Source organism: Pavona decussata, unplaced genomic scaffold (assembly GCF_977016875.1).
Source record: "Pavona decussata unplaced genomic scaffold, jaPavDecu1.1 SCAFFOLD_111, whole genome shotgun sequence".
Classification (NCBI taxonomy): Eukaryota; Metazoa; Cnidaria; class Anthozoa; order Scleractinia; family Agariciidae; genus Pavona; species Pavona decussata.
The window spans coordinates 169,810-189,893 of NW_028145525.1; the positions used below are offsets into that span (position 1 = coordinate 169,810).

Consider the following 20,084-nt stretch of genomic DNA (forward strand, 5'->3'; position numbering starts at 1 on the left):
TAGTGAAGAAACATCCAGGCTGATGAGGAGGGTGTGGTCCGGTAGAGGTCCCAGTTTCTCGAGTTGAAGAAGTGTGTAGTATCTTTTATGTAGAAAGAAAAAATGTGAACAAGGGGCTTCTGGTGGTATGTTATAATAGGAAGCAAGACGCTGTGGGAGGGTATACTTGGGGCATCGTTGTATCAGGTGTATTTGAGCATTCAGAAAAAAACAGTCATTAACTGTGTTTGCAAGGACCACCGTGACAAAATAAAAGTACTGGATCCTGTGGTAAAGAATTTAATCAGCAAAAAAATTGGACAACTAATAATCTAAAAAAGAGCAAGGCTGATTTCACAGTCAGGGAAGTATATTTTTCCAATATTTCGAAAGGCATGGTCTTTCTTCTTCAGGGTATGTATGAGACTTTATCTGTGGCAAGAGACGTTACAATTTAAATAGATATGTAAAAAGTTACAATGGAATGGTTCTCTTAGTGTGTCTAGATTGACATGAAGATTGTAACAAGCATTCATGTTTGCCAGTAGCCTTAGTGTAAAGGTCGGTGGTGATAGCGCCATTATGAAGAGACACACTAACATCCAGGAAGGGTATACATCTGAAAGAATAATTGGATGAAAATTTAATGGGGGGTTAAACTCATCACCAGTAGATAAGTGTGGAGAAGGTGCCTGTAAGGTCTGTGGGGGAGCCGCAAGCATGCGCAAAAGGGTAACCATGACAACCCTGTGAGCGGCAACCACCCAGGTAACGTCACACTGAATACTCAGTGGAATATTGAATACTTACCCAGAGGGAGGGGAGGGACGGGAGCAAAGCTTTTTCCTGTGATTGTACACGCGGCACAACACGAGCAAAATGGTTGACGTCAACAGGGGAGCTGTAAATTTACTGAGGCCCCGCAAAACCCTCGGGCCGCCCCTCCTAAATTAAGGGAGTGGACCGCTGGCCAGCATTGACTTGAGTTTAACCTTGCCTAAATTACATTTAGCCCCATTTAAACTCATCACCAACAGATGAGTGTGGAGAAGGTGCCTGTAAGGTTTGTGGGAGAGCCGCAAGCATGTACGAAAGGTAACCATGACAACCCTGTGAGTGGCAACCTCCCAAAAAGAACTCCAAGGGGTGCTTGGAGAACAAAAAGCCTGCGAACAGGGAAAAAGGGACCCGGTTCCCCCAAAAACCCTCAAGCACCCACCCGACATCCCGGATACGAATAAGAAAGAGCTACTCACCGCCTGTGATGCCGTAAAAGCCTAACACATAATCGGCAACCGTCAAAAAAGCTCAAGACTCAGAGCAGCCACTGCAGCTACCGCATGAGTCCAGGATACCTATCACTGCTGCGGGACAGGTCAAACGATTGGAGGCTCTAATGCGTAGTGACCCTGAAAAAACAATGCTGCATGCAACGGGGACTCAGAACGTGGAAACGACGAAACAGAGCAGCTGTTATGCCAACTGGCTAGAAAGCTGAGCCAGCGACTCTGATGGCGTCCGGATGTAGAGCTGATAAGCGTTACTGGACCAGCGACCTAAGGCCTGAATGAAATGGTCAGGGACTCCGTTGCGAGCAGCCACAGTCGCCGCCTCAATACAAAAGCTATGACTTTAAAAGGAGCCGGAGATACCAGCTGCAGACAGAATTCTACGAAGCCAATCAGTAAGGGCCGCACGAGATAGAGGTCTACCATCTTGAAAAATTCAATTTTTATTTTTCACACGTACAACAAGGTTCAGTACAATACATAAAAAACAAACATTTATATTACAAAGGAGGATTAAAAAGAATTAGGATAAATTTGTTTGGTTTATTGTGAGCAGTGCCCAAAGGAGCATGCTGCTTTCGAGTTGGGCACTGCTTACGATGGAAGAGAAAATTATTTTGGTGGAAGAGAAAATTATTTGGAAAGGTTTGAAAAAGAAAAAAGAAAAAGAGCGTGTTTAACGAATGGATGACGGTGAAGAACTCTACATTACTTTTGGTTTATAAGCAAATTTTTTCCTGTTTTTTGTTTTAAACGAAGAAGCAGAGTTTGATTGCTTAATGCTACAGTCTATTGTTTCTCATATTTGTGATGCTGCGAATTGAAAAGTATGTTTACCGTAGTTAGTACGTCTTTTTGGTCTGCTAAAATTTTGTCGAGATGAAAATCGGGTATTGTACGAGTGCTGAGAGGATGCTGTGGAAATAGAGTCTGCAAAAACAGGACATATTTGATCATTTATTATTTTGAACGTGAAAATGGCAACCTTGAGTTTGAATGCATTGTCAATGGTTAGAATTCCCAGTGGATTGAAGTAAACAGTGGCATATTCTCTTTTGTGAGCAAAGAATATATTTTTTACACATTTGTTTTGGGCGGTACGAATTTTGTTGAGACAGGTGGTGTAGGTGTTGCCCTAGCTCATTAAACCATAGTTGATGTAAGGCCCCAGCTTATTAAACCATAGTTGAGGTAAGGAAAAAGGAACAGAGGTCCAGCCCCCTTTCCCCGAACGTTTAGATAGGTGATAAGAGACTGGACAGCACAATGCGGGGAATTGCCTCTACCGATGTGAATAAAGCACCCCTTGCGAAAGGGGTCCGTCTTAGCTGCCTTGAGGCGGACACGAAGCAGAGTAGGCACCTCATAGGAGTCGAAAGCTATGTCTTCCAAGGTGAGATGAACCTCTGGAGAAAAGCTGGCCAAAGTTGGGACAGTAAACTCAGGAGAGCGTAGGAAACCAAAATAGGCCAAATTGCACGCAGCCCAGAACATAGTGTGATCAGGAATGTTCAAGTCCAAAGATTTGAGAACAATTCACAATGTACTATACATGACAGGGTGAAGGGTGGCCCTGGAGTCACCCCGGAAACATTTGATACCACGGCGCACTCGTTGCAACCTGAGAAAGTTAACAAGAGGTTCAGAAAAGCCTTGTTCAATTTGAAGAGCGCAGACCACAGACAAATACGCTTTTATTGTAGCATGACACACTGAGGAGGACAAGTGAGTGACGAACAAGCACAAAGTCCATTCTTCGGTGGGGCACGGAGACCCGTACGATCTAAGTCTTCCCAGCTGGGTACAAAATCCTATAAACCTCCTCCGACCAGAAGCATAGGAACTACGCGTGGTCGGAGCTAGACTGTCCCGAAGGAAGTGGTGGCATCGCACTTCGAGAGTGGACGGGCTAATTCCTCCAAAAGGTGGACTGGGATTGGCACAGGGTAGGTCTGAGCGTCTGGAACCAGCTGTCGAAACTCCTGCGTCTGAAAGTGAGAGCGCATTAGCAACCTTGTTAAGAACACCTGGTACATTCTGAGCCGTAAAAGTGAAGCTGAAAGATACATTATACAAGGAATCTTAGAGGTCCTAGACGAAAGAATGTGAGCCACAGCTTCGTTATCGGAGCGAAACAAAATATGCTGGCGGAACCAGAGGGCCCCAAACATGAGAAGCTATAATCACCGGAAACAGCTCCTTATAACCAATTGACTGTTTGGATTGGCAAGGTGCCTAAGCTCCACTTAACCATTCTCCTCTGAAGTAGGCCCCAAAACCCAAAGCGCCAGCGGCGTCTGAAGTGACTTCCAAGTCAGGGGCAGATGACATGCCTGGGTAAAGCCAAAAGCTGACCCCATTCCAGATGGAGAGAAATTCATCCCACCACTGAAGGTCCAGATAAAATTCAGAATTCAAACGACTGGGATGGTCCCAACGTCAAAAGCAGCACAGAAGATCTATCATCCGTCGAAGAAAGGTGCGCCCAGGCCAGACCACTTTTGCAGCATGATGCAAATTTCCAATAAGGGACTCCAACTGAGCCCGGGGACACCACCGATGGTGGTGCAACGAGGCGATCAGCTCCCTCAAAGCCACTAGCTTTTCCTCTGGAAGACGCGCGTACTGCTCCACGGAGTCCAACTCAATGCCCAGGACCACCAGCCGAGTTGATGGGCCAACACACTTGCCAAGGTGAAGAGGAAGGCCTAATTTCTGGCAAACGGACAAGGCAGTTTGTAAATTGAGAGCACACTGAGTGGAATTGGGTGGTCCTGCGGTGATAAAGTCATCGAGATAGTGGAGCAGATCTGAAAGGTGATGCCTATGTAGGAGGATCCATTCAACCATGTCTGCAACGGAATTGAAGATGAACAGAGCCGATCAGAGACCAAAAGGCAGCGCTAAGTCAACAAAATAATTGCCCCTCCATGTCATGCCTTAGAGGAAACGATCATCAGGGTGCACGGCAATGTTGCGATACGCTGCTTCGACATCAAATTTTGCCATCAACGCCCCAGGCCCATACTTAGAAACCATAAGGATAATCTGATCGACCATAACGTACTGAAGGGAAAACTCCTCGGGGTCAATGCCATCGTTTACACTGTAGCCACTAGGAGAGGACAGATCAACGATTAGACGCCACTTCCCTGGCTGACCTGTTTTAGTGTGACTCCGAAGCCGTTGATGTGTAAGTTTGGTAACGAAGGGGAAGCGAAGAGGCCCGCAACCCTGAGGAGGGAAACCTCTTTAGCCAAGTAGTCGTCCATCACCGAAGGGTGCTGGCTAGCTGAGGGTTTGTTTGCTTTAGCTGACTTAAGATTTTAAGCTAAAATGAAAGCCCAGCCGAAAACCATGGCGAAGACCACTAATAACGTAGGAGACAGCACTTTGATCAGGGTACCCTGCCAATTCACGTGCAAATTCTGCCACCTTTAGGGGGCTCACCACCGATACCAGATGCAAGGACGGGAGAACTAAGAAAAGAAAAACAAGACACACATTACCCTGTGCCAATACACTTTATTAGAAAAAGATATCGAAAAAAAAAAACAACAATCAAGCTGAACCTAGTCAGACACAAATGATAAAAAACAACAGACTACAAGCAATAACAAATTTTCTAAGGTAAGTTCGCAAACATGTGTTTACAGGAAAACATTAAATAAAGGCCTCCTTCACTATCAAAGTGATTTTGATGCCCGTTACAAACGGGCACTTCTTGTGACTATGTTAAACCGTGCCCACTGTCTTTCATCTTCACCGGATATATTTGCTGAAGAATGTGACAATTTGAGAAAAATCTTCTTGAAACTGAAGTACCCAGAGAAGCTCATTAATTCCACCATGACTAAATTCATCGAGTCACGAAATCAACAGCAGGTTCACGTTCAAAGAAATGCACCCGTTCGGATTATTCTGCCATTCAAGGATCAAAGATCAGCCGGCATTGTACGTAGACAGCTGTCTGATCTTGGAAAGAAAATAAACAGTGGTATACGCCCAGTTTTCACAAGCAAGAAAATTGCCGACGACATCAGAGTAGCTGAAGCCAAACCACCTTTAATAAATTAACAATGCGTTGTTTACAAATTCAAATGTGATCTGTGTGATGCGGATTATGTTGGTTATACTCGCCGACACCTTTGCCAACGCATTGATGAACACAAGCACTCGGCTATTGGAAAACACCTGCGTGACTCTCACAATCAGAAGAACAAAGACCTCACTGAACAATTCACTATACTGAAGAAATGTCAGGGGAAATTTGAATGCTTGATCTACGAAATGCTTTTTATCCAGGAAAAGAAATCCAAACGGAACACTCAATCAGACTCAATAAAAGCGAAATTATTTAGTACCTAATTAACACTCACTACATTCCACATTGTAGGTTTTAATCACGTGCAACGAGACTTCACCCGCGTACTTAACCCATTAACGGCCGAGGCCCCCAAAACCGGCTGATATTTTCTGCACGCCTGCGCTAGGTTCCTGCCTCCCCTAGAAGGGATAATTTTGTCCTCTATTGTTCTAATTGTCTTAAGAAAAGACTGACTAATCAGAATCTATCGTCTGCACATATATTTTTAGGTCTTAAGGGGGTCTAGACACAAAAAGGTTTTTGTCCTCCAAAAAATATCAGATTTCATCGATAATGGCGGGCCACGCGCTTTACACTTAAATATTCAAGACGCCAATTTCACTTTTTCGGAAGGAAAACACGCCTTTTTGAAACGGTAAATCGAAAGAGGAGCTTCTAAGGAATACTTGACAGTTTCAACAGCAAAAATCCAAGTATTAACGGTGTAGAAATTATGCTTCAAGGAAAATTTGTAGTTTTACTGAGGCGACGAGTTGGCGGACATCTCAAATCATTATTTTCGCCATAGACTTTCTTGGTAATGTTCGAGTGTTTCTCGCAATACAACTCACAAAGAATTACAGGTTTGATTGTGAATTTGTACTGAAATACTATTCTAATTGATCGATTCTTCGTATTGCGAACAGTTTTAGCAAAAATTTTTAAAAAATGTGCCCCGCACGGGTCGATAAATTCACTTCAAAATTGACTCGCAATTCCTTCAAATCGCTTGCGAGTCGGCCACCTCGCGGAAAAAATTATATGCGTTGTCTTCTTAGACCTATACAAAGACTTATTTGAATAAATTTTTCATTTAAGAAAGCTTTATTGCCTGTTTTTCGTTCTATTTTCATTGATGAAATGTGACGACTGTTTTATCTTGGGTAAACAAACACGTGTTCTCGAGAGCAGATCAAATTACTGCCATGTGACGCAAGGATCAAATTTCATCGAATTTTCGAAATTTTTACCTTCAGGTTTGATTTTTGGGTAATCTTTAATTCGCAGCTGGGGTGTTTTATTCGACAATTAGAAATTCTAGCTATTCTAGACCAAAGGAGTGCTGTTTCTTTGACCCAGTAAGTTGTCAATTTTTACTGCACATAAGGTTAATTATTAACAATATGCTAATTTGTGAAACTGTCGAAAACACGTGGGCTGCAATGGGTTAATATATAAGAACTTTTAACAATCTGACTTTTTAGAATTTGAAAATGATCAAAACGTCATTCAAAACTTTTATCGTTGATTTTTATTCTTAAATGTTCATCGAAAGCATCTGTTATTATAAGTTCGCAAAGATTGGCAAAGTTGCACAAGTATTGACATGCCCAATCCAGAGCAACATGAAGAGGGCTGAGCCAACAGTTACATAAGCACACTAGGGACGACGCGATTTGCTCCCCAAGGACGACCCCCCAGCAGAAGGAGACGATGAACTCCGCTTTCCGTCTCCATGATTACCCTTGGAGGAATTTGGGCAAGCCGTAGCCCTATGGGAGCGTAGCGGCAAATGGACAGAGGGGAGGTGCAACGACCCCTGTTCCACGAGATACAAACCACCAATCCCGTGAGCTCCCAGGCTGGCAAATGGGAGGAGGTGGATGAACGAGCAGAGGAGCCAGCAACATGGAAATTGAAGAGCTGCACGTTCATACATGACTAGTCGGTGAACTGCGTAGCCGCCGCGTGCACCCGAAAGGCCTGATAGTAAGCCACGAAAACTCGACCGGTAAAGTGGAGATGCGCACGAAGAATGAGTAGCAGATACTGTATTAAATACTTCCACCGATACGGGAAATAGGAAACGAGAATTAGGCTGTATATTGCAAAAGCTTCAGACCAAGTCGCGTGGCGTGGTGTGGCTAACACTGAGAAGTTAAAACTTAATGGCCATCCTGCAAGAGCTGAGGTTCGGGTTCCTTGAGCTGCAAATTGGCTGGGAGAAGTTCGCTCAAATTGATGTACTTCCCGGCCAAAATCTGTGACACCAATTTAATGGGAACCGGAGAAAAACCAGGCCCAACGACAAAGGGCTGATCAGCTATCGGCGAAGGAGCATTTTTGCACATGTTCTTTCTGCACAAATACCCTTATTTTTTAGCTGGGATTTCTGTGACAGACGTTTCAGCTTTTTCACTGTGATTCTTTTGGGCATATGATTGTGTTAAAAGTTACCCATGTTATTTAGCACAATTATTATTTTTGATAAAAATAAACTTTGCTTTATGAGATCTCAATTCAGTTTTCTTTATTTACACCGGTACACCACTTTCCTTTTGTAGAGTAGGTACAGTTACCTGCACAGTTTTCTCTGACACGTTACTACGATCTTCAGACACAATTACAACAGATTTTGCTGATGGTGTACAATTGCAAACATTGAGCCACCTTAAGTAATTTGCCCTGACTATTTGGTAATATTAAACATTTTAATATTTTAATATTCGTTGAATCAGAAACCGCAAAAGGAAATCTAGATATTCTAGTCCAACAGTGCTTACATTACACATAATAAAACATGCATTTATGTCCACACAGACACGTTTCTATTTGGATTTCATATGAAAACAGTACTTTGTAGTAAACTTTTTGGGTGTTCTTGCATCATTTGTTTGAAAACCACTGCTCCAATCATTTTAATACGTGTAAGTGGATGACAAAACGTTTTAATTTTATTTCATGTTAATATATGTCCAAAATGTGAGAAACATGTCTCTGATATCCAGAGGGGATCTGTGACAGAGTACAGGTTTTACGTTGACCATGTCGTTTTTGGAAAACAATGAGAACGACAATAAGTTATGGCTTGTACACGTAGTGTGTGAATCCAACTCACTAGCCCCTTGCCAATTGACACTAAACATGAAAAACTAACAAAGCAATCGATGTTGTAAAAAATCAAGTTTGGTGTGGTACTGTATTTTATCTTCGGTGGCCACAGTACGGCATGCCGTCAGGATTTGGCCATCGTTTTTTGATGTCCTCTACAACGCAGACTGGCATTACTTCACGGATGTCTTTGATGTAGCACCCGAGAACTTCCTTGCGTTGTGAACAAATAGGATCACTCCATAACCCTTTCCTTTTCGGGATAGTATAGAAGGCCTTATAGTCCCCTTTTCATTTTACATGGTTTGCAAGTCGTGGTTGACCAGATGTTTGTAGTCTGCCCAGCAGGTTTGCTCTTGACAAAACACAGGGTGTACTTCTGCAGTACAAACAATATGCAGTTTGATTCAATGGAGATGTAGTGGCCAGATCACCATTCTCCACATATATCAACTGGTGATGCAGGCTATCAGAATGGCTTGGATAATCCCACACTTGATGCCCTCTTGGTTTCGTTATCGTTCTACGCGATGTAAACAAAAATGATTAGGATGCTATGACTTCAGCACTAACTTACTTGATACTAGTCGCAAATTAAAAATGCTAACAAGGCTGTTGAAAATGGCGCAAAATAAGCCTTTACATTGTGCTATACATCAAACCAGCTGCTGCATAAATTCCTACAATAATGCTGGAATAGGATGACAACTTCATCTTAGAAAAAGGATGTCTTATTTTTTTAAAAATATTTCTTTCTTGCAATCAAAGGTAAGCTAAAGATAAGCTGCAAGTTCTAATGATGAATATGTGACCCTCCACGGGAAAACAGGGACAAAGGTGATAGCACGCTCACAACACGCTTCCACTTTAAAACAAAAGAATTTGATTTTAGCACGCTTAAGGCGTGTTCAGAATCTTGCCTCATTACTGAATCTTTTGTTTCGCAGGACACGCTAAAAACAATAAAAAGCGTGACCTAGCGAACAAAGAAGCGTGATCGATCGAACAAAAAGGCGTGTTAATCTCAACAACAAAAGGCTGCGTGCGAAAAAACAAAGCACGCTGGCCGTGCGAAAACGCACGCAAAGCGAGACCAGTCTATTTTTTTGAAGAGAGACTGTTTCACAAACCAGACATTAAATCAGAAATACCTTTTCAAAGCATGTTGTCAACTTGCCATTCCTTATTCGCAAAAAGCCGAAAACTTTGTGCTATCGATAATTACATCCATCGCTCTACACCTTTGCGAATTTTCAAAGCAAGCTTTGCATTGTGTTCCTGGCTTAGTACGAGGGTAACTTCGGTTCACACCAATTCCTTTCTATTTTGTTTTCAATAACCAGCGACGAGCGGCCGCGAAGAGCACGACCAGCGACGCCATTTTCGCGAGGCGAGAATATTCGGTCCCAGTGTTAACGCGGCTTATCTCGTGGGGGGGAGGCCGCCTGGTCTTTCGCTAGCGAAATCAAAACATCGCCTTAACAATCTCGAGGGTTTAGTTTGATTTCCACTCGCTTTCCCAAAGCTTAGTCTCTTGTCCTATAGTGTACCAAACGTGAGCGAGTTTTTTGGTAAAATTCGTTGAAAACGAAAACAGTTCGCTTGTCATGACCCCAATTAAGTTTATGTACAGCGTGCAGCAATTTTATGGACAAGTTACTTTCATTGACATTGAATCACTGGAAAACCTTCTTTCAAACAGTTTTTCTGAAATCACCTAGCGCACTAAATCTGGATTTTATTGATATTTTCTTATCCGTTTTTGACGGGCCAATTGTGAATCAAAAATAAAAAAAAAAACACGTTAACGGGTACAAGGTTAACCCTAAAGTTTTTATTACTAGAGTTATAAACAATAATGAACTGTCGAATATTTCAAAGCCACACTTTAATTAAATAATCTATCAGAACTTACAAAATAATCCGGCGAAAACCCATAAGCAGCTAAATACTTCTATACTTCACATCAATGGTTTCCTTAATTTTCGAACGAAAATTTGATGTTTAGAAAAAAACAATACACGCTCAGTCAATGTCTACATTGTAATACAACTTTTCAGTAAACTTTGTTACTCTTCGAGTTTTTCTAACTTGCTTGGATTTTCAATCTCTTAACAACAGCTCTTCTTTTCCCTCTACACTTAGAGTTTATCTTTACACGAATATTCTCCCATAGTTTCGCAGAAAAGTGTTGTGCAGCAGCGAACGGATTTTTTTTTTACACGTGCGCACTCAAAAAAAACGACTTACACATACAAAGACAAATCTCATTCACAATTCGGTTAGTTTTGCAGAAAAGTGTTGAACAGCAGCGAACGGATTTTTTATTTACACGCGCGCACTCAAACAAAACGACTTACGCATACAAAGACAAAATTCATTCACAATTCAATTAGTTTCACAGAAAAGTGTTGAGCAGCAGCGAAAGAATTTTGTTTTTTTACACGCGCACGGGCACTCAAACAAAAGGATTTACGCATACAAAGACAAATCTCATTCACAATTCGGTTAGTTTTGCAGAAAAGTGTTGAACAGCAGCGAACGGATTTTTTATTTACACGCGCGCACTCAAACAAAACGACTTACGCATACAAAGACAAAATTCATTCACAATTCAATTAGTTTCACAGAAAAGTGTTGAGCAGCAGCGAAAGAATTTTGTTTTTTTACACGCGCACGGGCACTCAAACAAAAGGATTTACGCATACAAAGACAAATCTCATTCACAATTCGGTTAGTTTTGCAGAAAAGTGTTGAACAGCAGCGAACGGATTTTTTATTTGCACGCGCGCACTCAAACAAAACGACTTACGCATACAAAGACAAAATTCATTCACAATTCAATTAGTTTCACAGAAAAGTGTTGGGCAGCAGCGAAAGAATTTTTTTTTTACACGCGCGGGGGCACTCAAACAAAACGACTTATGCATACAAAGACAAAATTCATTCACAATTTAATTAGTTTCACAGAAAAGTGTTGAGCAGCAGCGAACGGATTTTTTTTTTTACACGCGCGCACTCAAACAAAACGACTTACGCATACAAGGACAAAACTCATTCACAATTCGGTTAGTTTTGCAGAAAAGTGTTGAACAGCAGCGAACGGATTTTTTTTTACACGCGCGCACTCAAGCAAAACGACTTACGCATACAAAGACAAAATTCATGCACAATTCGGTTAGTTTCGCAGAAAAGTGTTGAGCAGCAGGGAACCAATTTTTTTTTTTTGCGCGCACACCAAAGAAAAATACACACAAACAAGTCTTTTAAGCTTTGAAGTCATAGTAAATTTAATTTTTGATACAAACTAACACTGAAACTAAAGGTTTTCAATTACACTTAATTCTCAGTTCTTGAATCATAACACTTGAAGAACATTATTCTGAAAAAGGTAATAACAGCAACTAATAACAATACAAAATTCAATTCAGTTTTTATTGTGGCACTGGTGGTGCGACTAAGTTCTCTGTCCCGTCTCGGCAAAATTCACGGATTTCCTTGAACAAATATTCTGCACGTTCTCGACTGATACCACTCGGTGAAATTGTGGGTGGGAGTTCGCCTGCTTCTGGTGCTCTTCCATTTCGAAGGAGGTTTACAGCCTTCTCTTCTGAGTACCAATACTGCTTACAAAACACCGTGCCTGGATAGTCCTTGTGGAAGCGAAAATGATAGTAAGATTTAATCTGTGGTAGCTTTTTAAAGTAATGTCCGAGGAAGGTCATCCAGTCATATGTTGGAATTAACACTGTTCCATTATGAAGGCCAACCAGTTTGGCTACGTTCACAGTTGCAGATTCTTCGACAGCTTTGGCGATGTCAAACAGAGATGAAATGAAGGTGCGCCTTGTTTTTTGTTTTAGAAGTCCAAAACACCAGTCTGGGGAAAACTTGGTGTGTCCTGGTATCAAAAAGTTGTAGTATATTACCTCGTGAAGGCCGGTCATAACACGCCACATGTAGTACCAAAGAAAAGCGGAATTCTTATTTTGAGCACCACAGTTGTCTGCATGAAGTTGCACTTCTGTCTCACCCAGTCCATGGCGCTGGAAGAAGTAGTGTACATACGAAATCGTACTATTAGCACCTTTTCCAGTTATCACATTCTCGTCGATGAGAAAGTTCACCTGTCTAGGTATAGCTTCGCAACAAACACCAAATATGGCGCATTTCCGTGGGGTCTTAAAGTAAATAGGCCCTGGCTGATTTGGATTTGCAGGGTAATGTAACTGCTGCGCATAGTCAAGAATAATGGACAGTTCCAGTATACGAACAAGGTTCACGTCCAAGGCTGAAATCTACTTCTTGCAGTTGGTGGTAGGTACTTTCCTTGGATTCTTGACAACAGGTTTTATAAATCTTTCTCTCTCCCGCGGCGAGACGGAGGTGCTCCTCCTGAGCTCTTACGGCTTCGACTTTTTGAACTTCGGGTAGATTTGCAGTTTTTTGAATTAAATTGTTATTTTTCTGGCAAGTCCAGCATAAGTCTGTGGCAGGTCGCATAATCACAACAAAAGGGCAAAGTTGATTCCAAAGATCGCAGAACTTCGAGTATCCAACAGAGAGTTGGCCCTGGCTTGTGCTGATTTCTGTATACATTTTCCAAAGGCTGTGTTTAGTTAAAACCGAAGGCAGCAATTTGACATCAACTCTTTTAAATCCAGGGACACGTCCAGGTAGAAGGAGTGCTTGGTCTTCAGCGATGTTCATGATAAACTTAACTACATGTTCCACAGTTTCAGCAGAAAACGCACTACTCGGAAATCGCTTCTTGTTTCCATGCACACGCAAAGTCAGTCCGTTCTTTCTATAGTGTTTCACAAGACTACAGAATCTGTTTTTGTTCAAGCAGTGTAAAAACAGGAATGACTTTTTACAAATTCGTTTTCCGTGATAATAGAAAGCCATTCGTGAAACCTTGCGTTGCTTTTCGGATCTGCCAGAGACGCTAACTTCATTGCAATTCAGTGAACTTTGAATTGCTCCCAGTATTACCAAATCAAGTTGTGTCGAGGATAGTTCGTTGCAGTTGTTACGACTGTCCCAAAAGTCGTCTAAGGAAAGGGTTGTACTGCATGGTTTGTCATCCTCGCCTAACTTGCATTTACATGTGTTATCATAGAATGTTTTCGCTTTAGCTTTCTCTGATACGTCGCTCTCCAAGAGATCGGGGCATATCTCAGCTTGGTCATCGGCAGGTTCATCTTCGCCGCTCTCTGAACTGCTATCGTCCCAAGGTGAGTCATCAGCCTCTTGACTGTTGTCGTCTGCTCGCGCTTCGAAGTACAATTCTGAAACTTCTTCTAGACTAGCCTGATCTTCCAAGTTTACACGCATAAAGGAAAGTTCATTGGTATACTCCATGATCAGATGAGAAGATACAAGAAGATACCGCGAATTTTGAGAGCAGATCACGCGTAGCCATGGTAACGAGATACACTGCTTACATCCCATAATAATTTTGTTTTCTGTAATAGTGTTCTAACTCAGAACATAAATTTCACTTCGAAGATCCAGAAGTGGAGACTAAAAGAATTTTTAACTCATGGTAACTGAATATATCTTCCAGATCAAGGTTTGAGTAAGTAAAATAAATATTTTTGTTACGTTGACCTTCACTGTTAATTTACAGTTCAGAATCACTGATGCGTTTATTTATGAACTTTGCTTAATCTTCGGTCTCGATAATGACAGCTTTTAAGTGACTTGGTGTTGTTCTGTTATATTTCAAGCGTGCTCTCGGAAGGTTTAGCGTGCTAAATCGCACGCAAAGCGTGACATCGAGCACACTTATCGAAACAAAAGGTTAAGCGTGCTCTTAAAAGGTTTAACGTGCCAAATCGCACGCAAAGCGTGACATCGAGCACACTTATCGAAACAAAAGGTTTAGCGTGCTAAGTATTCCGTAACAAAAGGTAGTGTGTTCTACATTGTCATACGGATTAAATATGCGCATATCCGTGACACTGCACACGCTAAGCGTGCTGTGTTAGCGTGTTGTGAGCGTGCTATCACCTTTGTCCCTGTTTTCCTGTGGAGGGTCACATATTTGTAAGTTATGCTCTGGCGGTTGTGAAAAGCAAATGGCGTGACAGAACATCATTCCTTTTCAAAGGAAACAAAAGAACTAGTCAGGTTAACAAGGGGATTTTAGTGCGAACATAATGCTTTACCAAGTGTTATTGTATTTTTCCTCCTTGGTTTTTCAATCTTGATGATCTCGCTGTTACTTACCGCAAGCAAGTCTCAGTCTCTCAGTTCCTCAATAAGGGATTCATCAAGTAGGATGGTGATCTGCAGGGTATTATTTCCCATCAAAAAATTTTGTTGGATAATTTTATAACAAGAGAAACACCAAGAAAGCAGGTATCTTAAGACTAACCATACCTTTCTCGTGTTCGACTCATCTGCCACATTGGATTTGATCTGCACTCATCAAGGGTGATTGGCAAATGACCTATGGGCTTCCCAAGGAAGTGCCCTTTTATAGTGCGCCTTCATGTTTAATATACTATCTTTTTACTGTAACCATCAGTTATCATGTCATATACTGTTCCCAGTAGTTTTACGATCAGAAATAATAATGGTTTATTTGTATCCAGTGTTGAATAATCTATTTTCAGCGGCACGATCTACTAAAGAGCAGTCGAGTCAGTGGGAAAAGACCAGCAGTAACCAAACTCCCATTAAAGTTTACTGTGTGTGTGATGGAAATGACACCAACTCGCGTGAATTAAGGCATGGGCCCATGGGCATGGGTTGTCTATCTCTAAACGCTTTGATGTAGACAGATGAAACTTTGACAGGTACATACACTATTGATTTGCGGCAATTTGGTACTTTTAAATTGTGCAAATTAGGTCACGTGACTTCCATCGGCTGAAAAAGCTTTATCTTAAGATGGCAACACTTTTTCTTGTGTCCTTAATTTATTTATAATTTTAATAATGTTAAGGGCGTGTAATACATCACTTCTGTGCTTGGCCTTGTTAAGATTTTTCTTAGCAAAGACCCAAAGTAGCGGGATAATTGCTTTGGGGAACTGGGTACTAATCGAAAAATCCGTGTATTTTAAAAATTATTTTAAAATATAACAGGTTCCAGGCACAGTTTTGTAGATGCATTTATTTCAAGTTGACTTGTACCAATCAGGTTAAATATCTCACAACGAAAAGTGTTGCAATTTTTGCTTTGTTTATATTTAGTAAATTGTGGCCATGCAAAGTCACGTGACAACATTTACATAACTAAAAAACAGCAAATTGACACAACTTGTCAATATATGCATCTGGCAAAGTTTCAACCTTCTACTGCCAAAGTGTTCTAAGTTAGATCACCCCCCTCACTTTTTGAGTGATTAATTGGGGCCCCATGCCTTAATTTACCTGAGAAAGTAAGCTCAGTTGATTATATACAGCATCTGTATTTGCATTATTTGATCTGATTTTGAAACTTGGAAAATATGCCAGTGTAACTCCAATTAATGCACCAGAATGCACTCCGGTATATGCACCGGAAGATCTTTTAGTTTTCTTTTCTCCTTCAAAAAACGAGTGTGAAATGTTTAGCTAATGTAATATCCAAAACCAACAATTAAAAAAGGAATCACCGTCACCCTGAAGCAGAAATGGCCTTAAAAGTTGCAAGTTTTACCAGAAGTTCAACATAAAATTTGACTTCTGTCGCTAAGGAAAATTGCTGCAGGTGGCCGACTTGGGCCCACAGAAGAGAAATTTGACTCCTATGATCAGCGGTTTCCCGTTCACACATGTTTCCCAAAATTGTAATGGCTGCCGGTTCTGTCGGTTCTGTGCAAATGGAAGCTGCATTTCTCCAGCTAGATTGTGCATTTGAGTGAAGGGTAAGTCTATTATACACGTTATTGTTGAATGAGATTAAGATATTTTCCCGAGAAACAAAGTTTTAAATATGCACCTTTATTTGTCGCCAGGTTGGGAAAAGCTCCTGAAGGACTGTGCCGGATGCTTCGAGGAACAGAGAGAAAGCCTGGCGAATCTGCCGCACAAATGTGGCATCGTATTTATTCCAGGATTTATGGGATAATGTGGGTAAGCAAGTGCTTTTTTTTGCTTCGCATTTTAATAAACATAAATTTTGTGCCTTTCACAATCAAGGTTTTCAGTTTGAAACTCTCCTGGTGCGTGTGCGCGATGAAACCAATTGGTTTCAAAAATGTAATCACCATTTTAATTAGAGCTTCTCCCAGGTTTTCTAATTTTATAGTCAAGTGCTATTTTCCAATTGCTTTACTGCAGCATGCGTTTAAAATCGGGAAGGAGGCTGTGAAGGGCTATCAACTCACATACGTCTACCCAGCATGCCTTGAAGTAGTAGTGAGGGCAATAGTGAAGGAGTCTATTCAAGATTACGAAGACCCAATTGGCCCCAACGTAAGTTTTGTGTTGCTTGTATTATCACACATGACTTTGCTTCTTTTTTACATGTGGTAAATAATTCTTGAGTGATGTTGTTTCGTACAAGCAGGGTATTGTGAGTTTGCAAAGAAATCGCCACAAAAATGAAATATTTATATCTTAGATGCAGAGATATGTTGAATACCCGTGTTTCATTCCTTTAGGCGTACCATGTGACTTTGAAGGACTTGGCCCAAACAAAGTGGCCCGCAGTGAAGAAGATCAACAAGAAAAAATAAATAGTTTTTATTCTTCAAACATCAAGCCAAACATGCTTTCTATACAGGCAATGAAATAATTATATTCATTCTAATCTGGTAGCAGTGGCTCAAAGGAATAGGAAACTACTATTCACCTTTTGTAAAGACAGGCAATATGGTACATAAGCTGGAGTTGGAATGGTACCAATACAATTTCAATAACTGAAACTGATTGAAGTTGCAAAAATTATACATGAAATGGTGTCTTCTGTGGGCTATTATTATAGATTACAGAGCATTTTGTTGTCAAAATTTACAGTGGAAAGAAGTTTCCTCCACCCTTTGAGCCACTTGGTCAAGGTAGCCCCAGTGAAAATGTTTTGTTATGCAGAATAAATAAATCTAGTCAGAAAAATTCCTTTCGTAAATAGAGGGGAAAAGTGATGACGACAAAAAAAAATACTTTTATGAAATTAAGGAATTTACTGAGATATTATGAAAGAACATGATGAAAAATACACACTTGCCCAAAATCAGCATCTTATTACTTGGGCTTCCCACAGGGAAACCAAGTTGAAAATTGCCCTTCGTTTTTTTCTTTGTTTTTGTTTTCCTCATTCAGTCACAAATCGCCGTCTGGGCCTTAAAACGCATGCGCAGGTAATCTTGTCGCTGCATGGGTTTGCATGGGTCGGCCATTTTTTTAGTCGCCGATTTTCGCGCTTTCCGAAGGAAAACACAACTTTTCGAAGTGGTACATCGAAAGAAGAAATACTAAGGAATACTCAACAGTTTCGATAGCGGAAATCCGAGAAATAACGGCGAAGAAACTGTGCCTCGAGTACAAATTGTTGTTTTATCCAGGCGACGAGTTAGCGGAGGGCGGACATCTCAAATCCTTTTTCAGGCCACGGACTTTTACGAGATTTTTTAGTACTTCTGGGAATTCAACGGCTGAAAAATTACAGGTTTGATCGTGAATTTTTACTGAAATACTATTCTAATTGACCGATTCTTTATATTCTGAACAGTTTTTGCGAAAATTTGAAAAACGTGCCACGCACGGGTTGATAAATTCGCTTCGAAATGGACTGGTAGTTCCTTCAAATCGCTTTCGCGTCTCTCGTCTTGCATTTAGAATTATAAGCGTTTCTTTCTTAGGCGTAAACAAAGACTTTTCTGAATAAATTTTTCCTTTAGGAAAGCATTCTGTCTGTTTTTCTTTCTAGTTTAATTGCCAAAACGTGACAACTGCGTAATCTTGCGTAAACAAACGCATGCACTGGAGACGGATCAAATTTTGCCTATGTGACGCGGGGACAAATTTCAATGATTAATGGGTTAAAGATACTGACAAAAAGAAATTCCCACGAAACACCAATTTTAATCAGAATTCCCTTTTTTCAAAAAACAAAAACTTTTGCGAGGGGGGATGAAGCCAACACAAGATATCCCTGCCCGCTTTGCTAAATCCGATCCTGTTGGCCAGATAGATGCACACGAATTGAAAACAATAAAATAGGTTGAAAGCTCGGATTTTACTGTCAGAACCTTTATTAGGCTCTAAAATTTATTACTTAATCGGTCAGTGAAAAACGCAGACTACAGACCGGGCGTAAAAAACGGACAGAGGGTAAAATGTAGACCAGGAATTCATATACATTGCTTACAATATACTTGCTTGTACTATGCCGCAAAACAATCGACAAATGACAACTGAGATTTTATCACGTCAACTTTCTGGCGTTTACAGCTGGATATGCCAGGAAAGAAGCCCAAGTTCACGCACATATGCGTCTTGTTAGTGCAATAAATTGGCACTTCCATTTTCCAGCTTCTCATGGAAATAAATCCTTGTAATTTTGTCTTGGTTATAAACATTATGAACCAAGACAAAATTACAAGGATTTGTATGGAGACAGCAAAACAAAAAGTGCCAATATCCCAGCTACAAATTACAATAATGATGCTGATTTTTGGCAAGTAGGCTTTTTTGATCATGCACTTTATGAAGATCTTTCTGAATGGGAAAATAGGAAATAATTTCTATATTATGGTTAATGTTCTTAAAGGTATATCTTTTGGAAAAAAGTTTAAAATTAATTGTATAATTGTACGACAGCATGCAATGAACAACATACAATTTTGCTTGCCAAAAATTATTTTTAAACCCTTTCGTTACGTCAAGTGTGTTATAACTACATCAGCAATAAAATTCGACGTGATGCAAGCACAACAAAAATTTGGATTTTGCAAATCCAAAGCGGCCTGCTCCAAAGACAAGTGGCCAAAAGAGAGCACACAAGAAGAGAGTGGCAAAATAAATTATATTCCAGTGAAAGCCCAATTTCTCAAACCAAAAGTTGCTTTCCTTTGAATTTGCTTTACTGTAATTGTATCCCTGATATATATAGAACACTCAATTTATCAAACCTATTTTTGTTTCTCTTTGAGGTCCAAGAAACTGGGAATTCACTGTAATATAATTTCATCTGGACCTGATCATCAAAGTAAAAATATAGAAAAATGATTTTTTATTTGTACATTATTTAGATCAAACAATCAGCAAGATAAAAGTTATTTTCCAAATAAAAATATATGTACATTTATGTAAAGTGGAACCCCAATATACTTTGTAACAAAGTCCCTGGTATAACAAATGCAATCCAAAAACGTAAAGTTACAAATTCTTAGTAAAATGCATGGAACAGGTTATGTTTATAAGGAACCCCCCTTTTCACAAACTAATTTTCCTGGTCCCTCTACACTTCATTATATCAGGGTTCCACTGTATCAACAAATAAAAGATGAAGGAAAAATTCTAAAATACATATCTTGTAATTTATCAGATCTTATCAAATCAAAGATATCAATTAGTACAATAATATTTAGAGTAAACAAAGCAGGCGTACAATAATTATTTTCAAAATATATACCAGGAAATAAATGCGATTTTCAATATTCAATTGCTGTTTGTCATCCT

At 40.4% G+C, this 20,084-nt stretch overlaps 2 protein-coding genes and 1 pseudogene across 2 annotated transcripts; 2 read left to right on the forward strand and 1 right to left on the reverse strand.

Moving 5' to 3' along the window:
- The first annotated feature begins 4,625 nt into the window (after positions 1–4,625).
- On the forward strand, positions 4,626–8,132 carry LOC146470757 (uncharacterized; annotated as a pseudogene).
- Positions 8,133–11,821: 3,689 nt separating this feature from the next.
- On the reverse strand, positions 11,822–13,830 carry LOC146470758 (uncharacterized). Its single transcript, XM_085121621.1, has 2 exons — positions 12,874–13,830; positions 11,822–12,764 (listed from the first exon to the last, which is right to left on the reverse strand). Exons 1-2 carry the CDS (start codon positions 13,828–13,830, stop codon positions 11,901–11,903), a joined length of 1,821 nt encoding a protein of 606 aa, XP_084977747.1. The 3' UTR covers positions 11,822–11,900.
- A 1,492-nt stretch (positions 13,831–15,322) lies between these two features.
- Positions 15,323–20,067, forward strand: LOC146470759 (uncharacterized). Its single transcript, XM_085121613.1, has 3 exons — positions 15,323–16,535; positions 16,743–16,877; positions 17,066–20,067. The coding sequence occupies exons 1-3, from the start codon at positions 16,356–16,358 to the stop codon at positions 17,138–17,140; spliced, it is 390 nt and encodes a 129-aa protein (XP_084977739.1). The 5' UTR covers positions 15,323–16,355; the 3' UTR covers positions 17,141–20,067.
- Positions 20,068–20,084: the final 17 nt, after the last annotated feature.